The following is a 15,509-nucleotide window of genomic DNA, read 5'->3' as shown; positions in this document are numbered from 1 at the left end:
GGGGAGCTGAATTTTGTATTTTAAGGTCAAACTCTGGGTGGACACCACTTATTTTAGAGATGATCTGAACAGAGTTTGAGTTCACCAGCATGGGCAGCTCATAAATATTCTTGCACCTAGATCCCAAATGATGCTGTGCTTTACCTTGGGAAGAACAAGAGGACATTCTAGGCCACACTTGCACGTTCCATCAGTCAGCAAGTAAGTCTTCACCTGCTCCAAACAGGATAATAAAGACCCACTGGGACTGCAAAGGAACACAAATGATGAATAGGAGCTCTTGGAAAGGTCAGGACTTGTATCTGCTCACAAGGACTGTGTAAAATCACATTTCATTTTTTTTTTTCTCATAGTGCTTCTTGCTTTTACTCAGGAATCGAGATAATTACAAAAATACTTACAAAAAAAAAAACCAAAAAACAAACCCCCAAACATATTTTAAAGGAAACAAAACTCTTGCAGCTGGGTGTCTTTGTTGCACAATGTTTGGTTTCATTCAGTTAAAATTTTGACCTTCTCACTGGAAGTAAGAAATATTACACCAAGGAGCCAGGCCAGCGAGCTCCTGACAAACTGCACTTGGATTTCTCCAACTCCCACCAGAAAATCATTATCTCCACATCCCAAAATAGGGCACTGGGAACTCTGTTACGACAAAATCACTAATTCATGAGATGAAAAAAAAAAAAAAAAAAGTTCTCGTGTCCCCAGCCTGTAACTTGCAGATTGCTCTTTATTGCTGGGCCAGCTGAACTGTTTATGTGGAATAAAACACTGGTTATTAATGGCAGCTGTAAATAGCCCTAATTCAAACAAAAACAGCTCAAGTGGAATAGCTTGGATCACGAAAACACTCCTGACTCAAAATTCCAAGCTGTGACGAACTTTGGTACTTAGAATCCACCACATAAACACCCCATCCTGCACGAGGAGAGAGTCACATCTAAAGCAACATCTGCAAGTGACATTTAAAGTTGTGCTGACAGTTTAAATAAGTCATTTCTTTGCCAGGCATGCCCTGAAATAGTTATTTTTGGGAGAAGTGCTCAGGTTGAATCTGTGCAGCAGTGACAGTTTGGAGGGTGAGGAAGATGAAAGAGCAATCTAAAAATAAAGGTACAGGTCTGGTGACTGGGCAGGAGTCAAACCTTCCCCGTCTGAAGTCCTTGGGGAGCAGGGGGAAACTGCTCTTTACTTTTATTTATTTTAATTAAAGCAGGATCCTGGCTGATCCCTTTGGATGTTCCCACCTGTCCTGAGGATGTAAGAGCTTCCCAAGGGAGAATCCCAGACTGACATTTGCTCATTTGACCATCCTGTCTACCCCCAAAAATCTCTCCAGACAATTAAAATCTCCTGCTAAAAGGCATTTCTGGGAATATGCTCTGGAATGAGGATGCTGTTTTATTTGCATTGGCTAAAAAAGGCTACTTTTCCTAGGATATTTTTAGAAAAAAGTGTTTTTAAATAACTTTGGTGTGCTGTTTGCCTGGGCACACATAACCAGTGCAGGCTCCAGGAGATCCTGGAATAAAAAGGAGTGTGCTGACAATGAGTGAGTGGAAAGGAAGGTCAATCCCCTCAATCTGTGGGATGTGGGATCCAGCATTCCTACTGCACACACATGAGGGGTTATTTGTCCACAAAACCCAATTAAATTTTAAAAAAGGACATTTTTTCCCTGTTTCTGCCTCCATCCTGGGCAAGGCTGTAACTGCAAAGTCTCTTTTGTGTGCACGAAGTTATTGACACTTCTGTAACACAAAGGATAATCCACAGCTTCCTTGGTAAGAAACTGCCACAAAATCATGGAATTCCAGCCTGGTTTGGGTGGGAGGGACCCGAAGTTCAGCTGATTCCAGGACTCCTTCCACTATTTCCCTGTCCAGCCTGGCCCTGCACACTTCCAGGGATGATTTAGGCCCCACTTAGCAGCTCTGTTTTGCTAAGAAAAGCCCTGAGAGTCAACTCAGTGCTTCCACCAGGTAATGAAAACCAGTTAATGAATGGATTTAATCTTGATTTAATCCAAAGCAACTGCTGACAGCTGACAGGAAAGCGTGCGTGCTTCCCAAGGAGGCACAAACACAGAGTCTTTATTCAGCTGGGATCATCTATTCCACTTGAATCATGTCAGATCTTAATATATCCACTAATTTTCCCTGGGATAGCTGTGGAGTCAATATTGTTTGACCTTTCCTTGCCTCCATGAACGCTGTGCACGCTGGCAGGGCACTGAGGAGGTTGTGGAAACTCAATCCTGGAGGATTCAGCTGCTCTCAGAGCCCTGTGGATGCTCCATGCCAGGCAGGAGATTGGATTATTGGACTGCCACCCCTTCCAACCAACACCTCTGTGCCTTGCACCACACAGGAGTGTCAAAAGCTTTGCTTCATCAGAAAACCTCAGAGAAGACAACCAGGAAATTCCCCCAAAAATAAAAAAAAATACATTGGGAAACTTGGGAAGAGGGCAGGAATAACATGAGCTTCCCCAGAGCTGTTGTCTGCTGGGGGAAATGAAGTTTTAAAGTTGGGTGGGATCATCAGGTACATAAAAACAGCAAGGAATAAAAATGTACGTTGGAAAACGTGGGAAGAGGGCAGGAATGAGCTTCACCAAAGCTGTTGTGTAAAACTTGTTAGGGCTGGGGGAAATGAAGTTTAAAAGCTGGTGGGATCATCAGGTACACAAAAATACCAAAGCATTATTTTCCTGCTGTTTGGATACGGAAATTATTGGGAAAAAAACCCCCAAATTCACAAGTGGGCAGAGGCCCAGGGAATTACAGCTCTAATGAGAAATACAAGGGCAGGGGGGGTTCTCTTTGCCATGGCTATCACTGACATGGACTGGCCTTGATTCTGCTAATGGAGAACACAAACAAGAAATCCTGGAATGCATCTGATGCTTTATGGTAGTTTAGTGTCAAATTGGAGCGTGCTGTGGCTCATTAAAGACTTTTGTATTGGTAATACACAAAATGTTGAGAGGAGTGGTTATTTTAATCACAGAACAGTGAAGAAATTTAAACAAATAACTGCCTGATAATCACATAGACTTGTGTGATGCAAACCCAATGTCCCCACATTTTATAGAGCTAACTTTGATCTTTTTTCCAATAACATTTAATTTAGGCTCCCTTTGTCTGAACACATTTATTTCATAGCAATTTCAATGCATTTCTTTGTGACCATTCCAGGGCGAAGCAAAGAAAAATCCAATAAGCTAAGAAAATAAACAAATCAAGTACCTAAAACTTTGGATTTAGCTTTATGTTCTTGGGTTTTTTCCCCCCACCTGAGAAATGTGAGGGATCCATAACAAGTTGGAGAACATCAGTGACAGTGAACACACAACCTTCATGGGCATTAAAAAAATGGGTTTGGAGCTGTTGAGTAGTCACAGGACTGAAATTTACTTTGAAAAGAATCACACAAAATCAAAGAAAAAAATGGGTTTGGAGCTATTGAGTAATCACAGGAATTAAATTTACTTTGAAAAGAATCACAGAATGGTTTGGGTTGGAAGGGATCTAAAGCTCATCCAGTTCCAATCCCTGTCCAGGGACACCTTCCACTATCCCAGGCTGCTCCAAGCCCCATCCATCCTGGCCTTGGCCACTTCCAGAGATCCAGGGGCAGCCACAGCTCCTCTGGCAACTCCATCCCAGCCCCTCCCCACCCTCCCAGCCAGGAATTCCTTCCCAATATCCCACCTAAATCTCCCCTCCTTCAGCCTCCATCTCCATTCAGAGACCATGCCGTGCTTGAGGAACAATTCCTCGACGTTTCAGAGCAGCAGACACGAGCTGAGGCAGCAACTTCCTGCACAAACTCCACCAAAACCACCAGCCCAGCCCCTGAGGTGACCTTACCTGATGTAGAGAACTCCACTTTGGTCCACCCTCCGCTGCCAACCAACGGGAACTTGCACTGCTGGTGGCCCTCCATCCGTGTCCCCTCCGTCACACTCCTTCCCACCATTCATTTTCCTGTTTCTGCTTATGAGTCTTCAAAGATATCAACAGTAAGGTGATATCCTTTTACTACATGTCATCCTGGCCTCCCAAAGCAGGCCCTGCAGCACAGCTTTCCCCAAATCCTACAAAGTGCATCGGGAGGCTCCAGCTCAGTTTGAAACCAAGTCCTTAAAAGTGGCCATTTTGGTTAATGAGTCACTTTCCCATTATAATCCACATTAAATATGCAATGTTTAACTCCTTATATATTCATAAGGATGAACTATATAGATAAAAATTAGTGCTTCCAACTTGGGAAAATCATAATTCACCAATCCTTTGTTACCTGTCAGAAAGGAGAATGGGGAAAAGGAGAATTTCTAGTTCAACAGCATGATGGCTCCAAGCTTGATGACTGTCTAAGATAACTTGTGTTTTGTGAAAGCTCGTCTCATTTTTATAAATATGAGTCAGATCCAATACCTCCAGGTATTACACCCTTTATATGCCACATTCTTTTTGTTTTCTTTTTATCTTCTGGTCATGATCCAAGCTGTCTTCTTGAGTTTCTTTGCTGACTCCTTGGCTCCAATCAAACAGCCTGAAAGACACAGAGATGTGGGAAACACGTGAGCCACGCTCTGCAGTAACTCAGGGAGATGTTTACAGCTGCAGCCATTTCCAGAGCTTCAAATCAAAATTTCAAATGTCAATGGAACCATCAAAATAAGGCTCAGAGCAAACAGAATCCCGCCAGTGTTTTCTATTTATATGTGGATGCAATCGAGCTACATCTTAAAAGCTACAAGAGTGCAACTGCTGTTAAATAGTTGATGTGGAGTTTGGGGGAATTAAGGGATGCATCTTTTCACTGAATATTTTCACATATGCTTCTGTTCAGAACTATCAGCAGATGACTAAATTAATGCCCTTTAAAAATTGTTTAGAAAACTGAATGCATTTCATGCGAAGGAAGCTGCTTCTAGGCTTCCATAATATCCATAAAAATGCAAACCTCCTGCTTTTGGATTGAATTAAAATAATCATCTCACCAAAAAATTGGGTAATAAAAAGGGAAAAGCCAGCAGCAGTGACTGATCTCTGAATACCTTTGAAACAGTCTGAATATCCTCAGGAATAATTCCCCTCAGAGATTTTCTCTCATGACAGAAGTTGTGTCATTCCCCCCCAAAATAGTTTTTTCAAGCTGACCAGGTGAGACTTAACACTCGAGACTGGACATTTTATTAAGGTGAGACAAACGTGGAATATGGGATTTAAATAGTAAATACACCAGAAAAAAAAGCAACAGTCCTAAATTCAAATATAGGATGGCACAGACGACTGCTGTAGTAACATCATCAGGAGATTTTATTTGGAATCAGGTGTCAATCCTGCCTTATCCCCAACACTAACATTATGCCAACATGTTTAAACATAATAAATGGCATAAACCTGACCGATTTTAATAAGAAAAGTGGGTTTTTTTTTTAAAGCCAGAAATGGAACATAAAGACATTTCTGCAATAACACCACATTACATCTATATTTAACAGTAATAACAGCTCCTTCCTTCAAGACCACTAAAGGAAGACTACAGAGACATAAATATAGTCCTGGAAAATGTTCCCTTAAGTACCCTCATGCAGAACATTCCCTTTAGAAGTGCAGCTTAGAAATGTAAAGTTCCAAATGCTCCAGAAAGAAAAAAAAAAAAAAGCCACAAAAAACCCAAAAACCTCCCCAGGGTATTTCCAAGAAGGCTGTGGATAAAAGGAGCTGGTTGGACAGAGCCCCCTGAGTGAGGGGCTGCAATCTAAAAATCAGGGAATTGGCCAAAGGTGGGAATCTGTGATCCTGGAGGATTTTCCAATGTAAAGATCAGGGAATTGGCCAAAGGTTGGAATCTGTGATTTTGGAGGATTTTCCAATCTAAAGATCAGGGAATTGGCCAAAGGTTGGAATCTGTGATCCTGGAGGATTTTCCAATCTAAAGATCAGGGAATTGGCCAAAGGTTGGAATCTGTGATCCTGAAGGATTTTCCAATGTAAAGATCAGGGAATTGGCCAAAGGTGGGAATCTGTGATTTTGGAGGATTTTCCAATCTAAAGATCAGGGAATTGGCCAAAGGTTGGAATCTGTGATCTTGGAGGATTTTCCAATCTAAAAATCAGGGAATTGGCCAAAGGTGGGAATCTGTGATCTTGGAGGATTTTCCAATCTAAAAATCAGGGAATTGGCCAAAGGTTGGAATCTGTGATCTTGGAGGATTTTCCAATCTAAAAATCAGGGAATTGGCCAAAGGTGGGAATCTGTGATCCTGGAGGATTTTCCAATCTAAAAATCAGGGAATTGGCCAAAGGTTTGGAATCTGTGATCCTGGAGGTTTTTCCCAACCTTCATGCCTGTGGGATCTCAGATTTTCTGCAGGATGGGATGGGCTGGCAGGGGTCTGGTTCCACTTTCCCAAACTTTCCAATGGGATGCAATCCTTGGCCAGCCCAAAGTGGGGAAAGGGACAAAGGGCCTGGAGAGCTCCTGTCCCACAGAGGTCACAGAGGATGTGCCATGGACACCTTGCCATGTCTCCTATCAGAACAATCCACCCTTTAATCTCTCAGGCTGCAAGACAGAAATAGGATTTGGAGAGCTCTTGGCAACAGTTCAGGGCTCACTCAGGTTTTCAGTTCAGAAATTTGGGGGTTTGAGTGGTTTTATCCTGATTAAGGAGGGAGCAGATGAGGTTTCATCAAAAGCAGGCCAGAATTTACCTCACTGCTGAAAGCTGCAGTGGCATTTTTACTGTAGGTTCCATGGAAGGGTAAAACAGGTAAAAAAATTTCCCTGTAATTCTGAATTAATTGAGAATTAACCTTCTGTAATGCAATAAAATCAGAGAATTTATCAAATACTGGGAGCAGGGGAAGTTGCTCATGTCTCAGCCCAGCCTTGCTGTGGCTCATGTTGCTATTTAGGGCTATTATGAGCAAATAATATCCAGCAATTCCTTATTTTTGCCAGAGTCACCTCACAGTAACTTTTTATTTCTCCAGGTTCTGCAGGGTCCCACCTCAGCTCCCATTCCACCTCCACCACAGGATTTTCACCATCTAACCTGATAAACTTTGTCTGGAGTGCACCTGGGGAGAAATAGGAGACTGAAAAGAGCTAAAAAAAAAAAAAAAATCACTGAACCGTTTAATCTGTGGAAAGTATTTAAATATTTTTAGGAAAAAGAGCAGCCTTAGGTGGGATACTGGGGAGGAATTGTTCCCTCTGAGGCACAGAGAAGCTGTGGCTGCACCTGGAAGTGTCCAAGGCCAGGCTGGATGGGGTTTGGAGCACCCTGGGGTGCTGGAAGGTGAGGATTCGAGGATCTTTAAGGTCCCTTCCATCCCAAACCACGCTGGAATTCCATGGTTCTAAATTCTGTTCTCCTCCAGGTACAAAACCAGCTATTCCCAGCTCCCAAATTGGATTTTTCTGTGCAATTGTGTGTGCTGGGAGGACACCCCGAGGTGCCTGGGTGTGCTGAGATCCTGGAAACAGGGCTAAGGAGTTTCCAATGCACACATAATCCCTGCTTTGGAGGAAATTCTCATGGAAGTGAGATGTTTTTCCCTAAAATCCAGCACAGTTCCACGTGGATTTGCACAAAGGAAAGCCCCCAGCAGCCTCTGCATCAGGCACAAATGGCACAGCTAAGAGGTGCCCCCATCCATAGTTCCACTGAAATTCCATCATAAGCCACACATGAAAAGTTCCTGGGTGTTAGTTATTAAATTTTAATAGTTAATTAATTAATTTAATAACTCCACACAACTCAAAGCTCTGCTGGTCCAAGAGGGAACAAGAATGGCCACAAGCTGTGCCAAGGGAGGGCAGGGTGGACAGAGCAGGAATTTCCCCATGGAAAGGGGGCTCAGGGATTGGAAGTGCCCAGAGGGGTTTGGATCCCCATCCCTGGAGTGTCCCAGGAATTCCTGGAGGTGGAGCTCGGTGTGAGTGGAAATCCCTGTGGGAATTGTGCAGTGAGATGGGAACACGGAATTGGGTGAATCCCAGGAGGAATTCAGGAACTGGAACCTCTGTGTGTGTGGGGACAGCAGCAGGAATTTCCCCATGGAAAGGGGGCTTGGAAGTGCCCAGGGGGATTGGGATCCCCATCCCTGGAGTGTCCCAGGGATTCCTGGAGGTGCCACCCAGAGCTCTGGGGACAGGGTGGGCAGGGGGCACCGCTGGGATTCCATGGTCCTGCAGGGATTTGGGGATTCCATGACTGCAGACCCCCCCCCCCCCCCCCCCATCTCCTGCTGCACCTTTTGCCCCTTCCCCATCCGAGCACTCTCTGAAGAATTTTGGACTGGGATGCAAAGAAGTTGGATTTTGGACCAAACCCAAGCGTTCTGGACACTGGAATGAATCCAAAGGGCTGATTCCCATCAGCCATGGAATAAATCCCTCCCCTCAGTAATCTCCTGGCAGCTCCAGACAGGTCCTGTTATCTCACCACAACTTCCCACATCCAAACCACTGACTGCTTTTTGCCCTGTGCCAGCACATGATGTTTAGATTTGTTTTGCAGTCCAGTTTCATTACGATATCCTTCAGAATATTTCACTGGAGAACTATGCAAAACTGCACTGAATTCCCTCCCCCCTTTTAGCCCCTCGACCCCTTCCCTGCAAGGAAAATTTCTCCTTAATTTTCATCTGCTGGAAGTGTGGTTTCAATTTTTAATGGGATTCTCTCCCTTTTTTTTTTTTTTTTTTGAAATGCTGGGTTTCAGGCAGCCTCTTTGCACACTCAGCTGTTAATATTTGCTTTTAACAACTTTTGAGTCAAGTGGGAAAAATAGAAAACTCGATAGAGATGTAAAAGGAAATGTAAATTAGATATTAATTGTCTGGATTCCAATCGGTTACATATGAGTAATATTTATTTTATTACTAAGCAACAGTTGAGCCAATTAAGACAAATTTTGACAGGTTGATATTGCAAATTATGGGATGGTTTGGGTTGGAAAGACCTTAAAGCCCATTTTATTCCACCCCCAGGGACACCTTCCACTATCCCAGGTTGCTCCAACCCTCTGAGAAATAAAATTTTTCCTATTCAAATATAATCTAAATCTCTCCCTTGTCCTCCAAATACTTTTGATGCTCCATTACTTTTCTTTTTCTTACATGAACTTTGAAGTGCCCAACAATTCCCTGGGATCACAAAGGGGCTCCACAATCCCTGCCTGGCTCTGTGAGGCACAAATCCCAGTTCCCACCTATGGAATGGCCACATTTTGAATATAAAACCTTGCAGACATTTAGGAAAAACACCAAACACTGCTTGGAGACACAAATTACAATCTCATTTTCGTGGCTTTCCTTTCTAGCACTGAAAAACCTCCAAAATGAGAAATGCTCTCAGAAATCACAGTCCTGGGGTTTCAGAACTAATAAGAAATTTTAGCTTCTTAAAAAGCATCACTTGCAAAGCACTCAGTGAAAAGGAGTTTTTATTTAGTTACCACTTGCACATTATTAATCTGTTTAAGTCTATCAAAGCAATTAGCCAGGATTCTCCTGTATCATCTAATCAGATACAAATGTTGCATCATTTTTTTTTTTTTTTTTTTTTTTGGGAATGCTTTCCCAGTTTGAAAAGCAGCATTCTCCTGACTAATTAGATCAGTGGTGAATACTTTATGAGGGCCTATTTTTAGGCCAGTGATTCAACAAACAAAAGTGCCTGAAGTAGGAAGGAAACCTTGAATCCCTCAGGATTTTTTTCCTTGGGGTGGTGGCCAGGGCCATGGCACAGCTCTACCCATGATTTACTCATGATTTACTCATGATTTACTCATGATAAACACAATATACTCGTGATATACTCCAGCCTTCAGGCTGAAAACAGATCTCACTTGTAAACAGATCTCACTTGTAAATACAGATTTATAAATTTTGCCACAATCAGAGAATTGCTCTGAATGACTTAATTAAAGTGAGCATTTTAAATTGCCCCAGTGCCAGCTCACTTCACACCACTCCAACCAGCTCTGATATGATTTCTAACTTTTAAAGCAGTTTTATACCCATGACAAGGTTTCAATGCTCTTATTTTATACCACTCTTGATGCTGTGGAATTTTTTTTAGGGTTGGAATTTAACCACTCTATCAAACAATTGCCTGGAGGTGTCCAAGGAACACCTGGATGCAGCACTCAGGTGCCCTGGGCTGGTGACAAGGTGGGGATTGGCCACTCCTGGAGGCTTTTTCCAACCTGGATGATTCCCTGACAGCCCTTTGGATGAATTCCCCCATAAATAACAAAAATCCATGAGGATTCCAGGCCCCTGTCCCTGCTCTCCATCCTCTGGATTTTCCCAGCACGTGCATGGCCAGAACCCTGTGGGATTTCTTCTCCACTGCAGCCCTGCCATGCAGGAACCCACACCAATAAAACAACAGGAAAATGATTTTCCTGGAGGAAAAACTGATTGATGGCCACGGGATCCATGATCATTTAGGAGCTTTTCACATAAATCCCTTTGCTTGCAGCATTTTGGATCAGGGGGCTGTTAATTAAAAAGATATAAATCTGATATCCTTCCCACCAGGGAAAAAAATCAAGAGATTCCTCAATTTTGGAGATTTAATTGTGCCAATAAAGTCATGCCAGGCAGTGGATAACTGGGCTGAGGTGGGAAGGAGCAGGATTTTTTTAGGAGCCCTTCTGGGTAGCACCAAACCCAAAAATCTTGTCCCAGACTTTTAACCCATCTTTCTGTGCAATTCCCAAAGCTGGGAGCTTGGAATGAAAGAATGGATAAAGTCCCTCCTCTTAAAAAATACAGAGATCTCTGAAAAGCTTTGCACAAAAAAAAAAAAAAAAGGCAAAAAAAAAAGGCAGAAAAGAAAAGGATTTTGCTTTTAATGCTCATCCCTGACTGTTCACTATGGATTGATTAATATTTATTTATAATTTAATGACATATTTATTATTTTCATTCCATGGATGCTCTTCCAGGCTTTCCACCACGTGGATTTTTTTTTTCTTTCCAAGGGGAACAGGTCAGAACTGTGACACAGATCTATTTTGTGTCAGCACGATGGCAGCACTCAGATTTTGTCCAAACTAAAATTAATATTTGGTGTGTACCAGAAATCAGCTAAGAATGATGTCACTGTTATCCAAACCCTCCCTAGGCTTATTAAATTATATTAAATATTATGAAATTGAATATTATTGAGCAATATGTTAATGAGAAGTGGAGAAACTTCACATCCACTTTATTTTAGGGGAATTTGGATAAAGAAATGAGGAATTTTCTTTCAATTCTCGTGTTTCAGGCTTCCCAAAAAAGCTGATCTATTCAGCACAGTTCTGCAAGGTTTTTATACTGATTATATGAATTTCAGGAATCTTTGATAGAGGATGTTGTGAAAATATCTAATAAACAGATGCAGAAATTGAGGAAGAAATAACTATTTGTAAGTGTTCAGTTCTGCTGTACATTACTGCCTTAGAGGTTACCAGGGAAATGCAAATTTAGGAAAAATAAAGATTTCATTTAAAAGGAAAAAAAAAAAAATTGAACAGAACTCTTTCAAAAACTGACCATGAAAATTCAGTTAGATTCTAACCAAACAATTAAAAAACAGGAAAAAAAATTAAGATTCCTGGAAATCTGGGGAAAGGCTCCAAGCACTGGAATAACAATTTTTGAATAGCCCCCAGATCTCCATTAATTTTGAGACCAAAAATGAAGCGATAAATGGCAAAAATCGAGCAATAAATGGCAAAATTGAAAACGTTTTCAATAAACAATATCAACCCTCCTTTGTACCACACACCTGAAATTGAGGACAGAGCAACATTTCAATAATTTGAATTATTCAGCCCGAGTTCCTGTGCAGGAGAATGTCAGAACTGTAGCAAGATTGCAAATTAAACCCATAAATTATGCTTTTGTGCCAAAGTAGTAATCACGTGGCCTGTACTATTTTTAGACCCTTGGAATTTTTTTTTTTTTTTCTCCAAGTGCTCCTTTTTTTTTTTTTCAACTGTTTATTGAATTACGTAGCTCTGCTCAGCAATTTCCCTGATGGAAATACACTTAAGGTATTAAAAAATAGATGAGAACAATAAAAATCAGCTTTTCAGACACCTCAATGCAAACCCTCCTGCCTTGTCTGGCATAAATGGAATAATATTGGAGAGTGTGGACCCTGGGATAATACAAATCTGATTAATCTCTCCATTAGCAGATAATTACTTACTAATTGAATGTAGAAGTATATTTGGAGAATTTGGCCCCACTGTTTTATTTGAGTTTTCTCTGTTTTCTAACAAAAAAAAAAATATGCAAAAGTTCAAGGATATATTTTTTTAAAAAGGTGTTTTTAATCCTTTTAAATGCCAAATGTTTTTTTCCTTGCTGTAGCAGAGATTTATTAGTTATGAGTTTAATCATTTTTAAATCAATCTCGATGAAGATTTGTATACATGACCTTTCCTTCTCCAGCCCCTTTTTCTACTCACACTGCTCTGAGTCAGCTCTTTCCTCAATTCACCACTTGATTTCAAAATATTCTTGCTCACCCTGCCATTAAAACATCACCTTTGTTTTGTTATTTAAAAGCTTTGAAACCACGAAGGCCCACAGAAAATAATTGCTAATGTATTAATTAAGAGTAGGACAGGGGATTGACATGAAAATTTAAAAATCCTGACCTTTTTCCTCATGAAGCATTAGATTGAAGGTGGGTCTGTTCATCTTGTTCACTCCAAGCTGGAAAAGAATCAGTTAAAATAAAAAATAAGCATTAGTGAGCAACACACTCCACTTAGGAGGTTAAAGATTCCAATATTAAATGACTCTTAATTATTTCTTCATATTTAGAAACACTTAGAAAGGTTTCTTAGGATAAATGATGAAATATCTATTTCCACTCCTTGCTTTGTACACATTTCATTTCTATCCAACATCACAACATGAAAAAGTTAAAAAAAAACTTTAACTCAGTTGAAAAACTGAGAGTGTATGATTTCTTTTTGCAAAATCAGCCTTACTCTATTTAATCTGAATTCTGGCAACACAAATGATCAAAATTCTTGCCTTTACACCCCCCTCCCCACTTTTAAATAAAATTTTGGGCTTCAGGAGTGGCTGGCTGCCCCAACCCCTTCACTCAGATTTACTTTTCAGCAAACCAAGGTTATTTTTAGCCCACTAAAAGGAGCAAAAGTGCCTCAAAGTTGGTGTCTGTGTATTTTGGGGATGAATTCTTTACATGACAACGATCAGACATGTTCACACCATCACCCTCACCTTAATAAAGATAAATTTCCTTGGCCAATAAAGTGTGAGGAGAGGAGCCTGGCTCCTGGCAAATGAAACATTTGATTTTAGGATAAAACATTCCCTGCTTCAGAGCAGGGCTGCTGAAAAATTCCTTGGAGGGGATTTGCCATCCAAACACAACAAATTCATTTTTAATGCAACAAAGGTGATACCTGGTGGTGACCTGGTCAGCTCTGCCCTGACTTTGCACTGAAAAAAACCTGATTTTCCTGCTTGAGAAATCCCCCCAAAGCAGAGACAGAAAAAGTTTGATTCTCTCGAGAAGGAGCTGAACAAAAGGGTGAAGCACAGTCAAGCTGGACAAGCATAAGGGAATTCCACCAGCTCATCAAAGCAGGGAAAAGAAAAATGAGAGTAAAGCCCAAAGGCAGCCAGAAATTAAAACCATGTGGCCCTTTAAGGATGAAGCACATCCAAGAGTTGAGGAACAAAGCTCCAAAAAAGATAAGAGCCTGGAAAATTCACTGCTTCCATCCCAGCTGAAAGACAACATATATCTTAAATTATAACTCCAAAAGTTCTTTATTCTCTTAAAGTGCTCCCAAACAACGGCTCTGGAATTGCCTAATGCAGATATTGAGGATGTTCTGCTCCAAAAAATGAATTATTGGGGAAAATGTGGGCAAAGAAGCACTCAGGCAACTCTTCATGCCCACATATTTAACATTTGTGCTGCAGGGATTTATTTCTCGTGTTCCTCTGCACCAGCTCCTGGACTCAGCCAACTTGAACCCCAATTTCACTCTACTCGAAAGAAGAGCTTCTCAAAGCATTTTATTTCAGAAAATAAAAGTCCTTTGGGTCATTTTTACTGCACACCTTCAACTGAAAGGTGTTGTCAGGAATGGAAAAGGTTTGCAGGGAAAGGAGACAAATTTATTTCCAAAATTAAGGAGACAGAATTAAACTGAGGATGTGAACAGAGGGATCTCAGGAGAGCAAAAATCTCAGCCCATGGCCAGTGGGGAAAGTCAAAATTACTGACATTTTCTCTGGAAGCTCCTTCTGTGTGTGTTTTAAAAAGTTTCTTGACAGTGATAGGTAAAATATCCCAGTTTTCCATCCATATTTGCGGTCAGATTTGAGGTAAAACAAAACCCCAAAACCTCTGGCCTGTTTTCTCTTTCCATCTCTCCTAAATTCCACTTGCTGCAAGCTGAACTTGCTTTTTAGTTTGTTGTTTTTTTTTTTTTTTAATCTACAGAGCAACCCCCACCACTGCTTTGATAAAACCCCCTTATCTCTTTTTTTCTGCCCATCCTACAGTGTTCCCTTTTTTCCTACAATAAACAAACCCAACCCTTTCAGCTGTTCTTTAAGAGCCCTGATTTCTAAATCTGGCATGGGCTGCTGATCTGCTTTGCATTCCTCTGGCTAATATCAAGTTAAATGAAATGTATTTATTAACATTTAATCAATAGACATTAATTTTAAAATAAAGGAAGAATAAATATTTAAATTTTAATATTTAAAAAAAAAAAAAAATTATTTTTTTATTATAAGGGTAGGTCTAGTATTGCAAAACACCTCCTGCCTTTTGATCTCACTAAGAGCAAACACACACCAAGGAAATCTGGGATATTTTTAAGGAATGAAGAGATTCTATTGGAAGGAGAATCCTAAAATTGTTGGAGGGACCTTAAAGCTCATCCCAGCCCACCCCCTGCCTTGGGCAGGGACACCTTTCACTATTCCAGGTTCCTCCAACCTGGCCTTGGACACTTCCAGGGATGAAGAATCCACAACTTCTTTGGGAATCCTGTGCCAGGGAAGAAAAGATTTACATACAATTCCACCAAGGGAATTTTAGGAGCTCTTGTGTCAGCTCTCCCTAATCAGGGACAGCTCTGAAAAAAAGGATTCCAGATGAGCTGTGACCATGAATGATCCTGTGGGAATGCTGCACACATCAGTTCACAGGGGATCAGACAGAATCCCACATTTCCTCTGAAGAGCAAAGTCCTGCTAAGAATGAAAATGTGTTTAAAATCCTTATTTTGATCCAACAGATATTGTACATCCACTCCAGTGACTAAGATACCCAACACTGCTGTAGATGCAACTTTCATTTAAAAATAAAAACACACATTCCTTCAACTGGGCCACTTCAGATTAGGGATCTCTTCAGCCTTTTCTGGAGGGATTTAAGAAAGCTTTGGAGAAATCTTAAAGCTCTGGAATTAGC

General features: G+C 41.0%; 1 protein-coding gene across 4 annotated transcripts in view; it reads right to left on the bottom strand.

The window, feature by feature from the left end:
* MBD5 (methyl-CpG binding domain protein 5) overlaps positions 1-15,509 on the bottom strand; it is a 108,654-nt gene that overhangs the window by 28,353 nt on the left and 64,792 nt on the right. For 2 of the 4 annotated variants that reach the window (XM_088168398.1, XM_088168399.1), the window contains exons 5-7: positions 12,694-12,751; positions 3,878-4,562; positions 145-247 (exon numbers count right to left, since the gene is read on the bottom strand). In XM_088168398.1, the coding sequence (XP_088024524.1) occupies positions 145-247; positions 3,878-3,990 (216 nt within the window). In that variant the 5' untranslated portion in view covers positions 3,991-4,562; positions 12,694-12,751. The remainder of the gene's footprint in view (positions 1-144; positions 248-3,877; positions 4,563-12,693; positions 12,752-15,509) is intronic. The other 2 variants (XM_088168400.1, XM_088168401.1) reach the window with 2 other exon arrangements.

This window comes from Sturnus vulgaris, chromosome 7 (genome assembly GCF_052056855.1).
Source record: "Sturnus vulgaris isolate bStuVul1 chromosome 7, bStuVul1.hap1, whole genome shotgun sequence".
Lineage (NCBI taxonomy): Eukaryota > Metazoa > Chordata > Aves > Passeriformes > Sturnidae > Sturnus > Sturnus vulgaris.
This window is presented reverse-complemented; position numbering and strand designations above follow the sequence as displayed.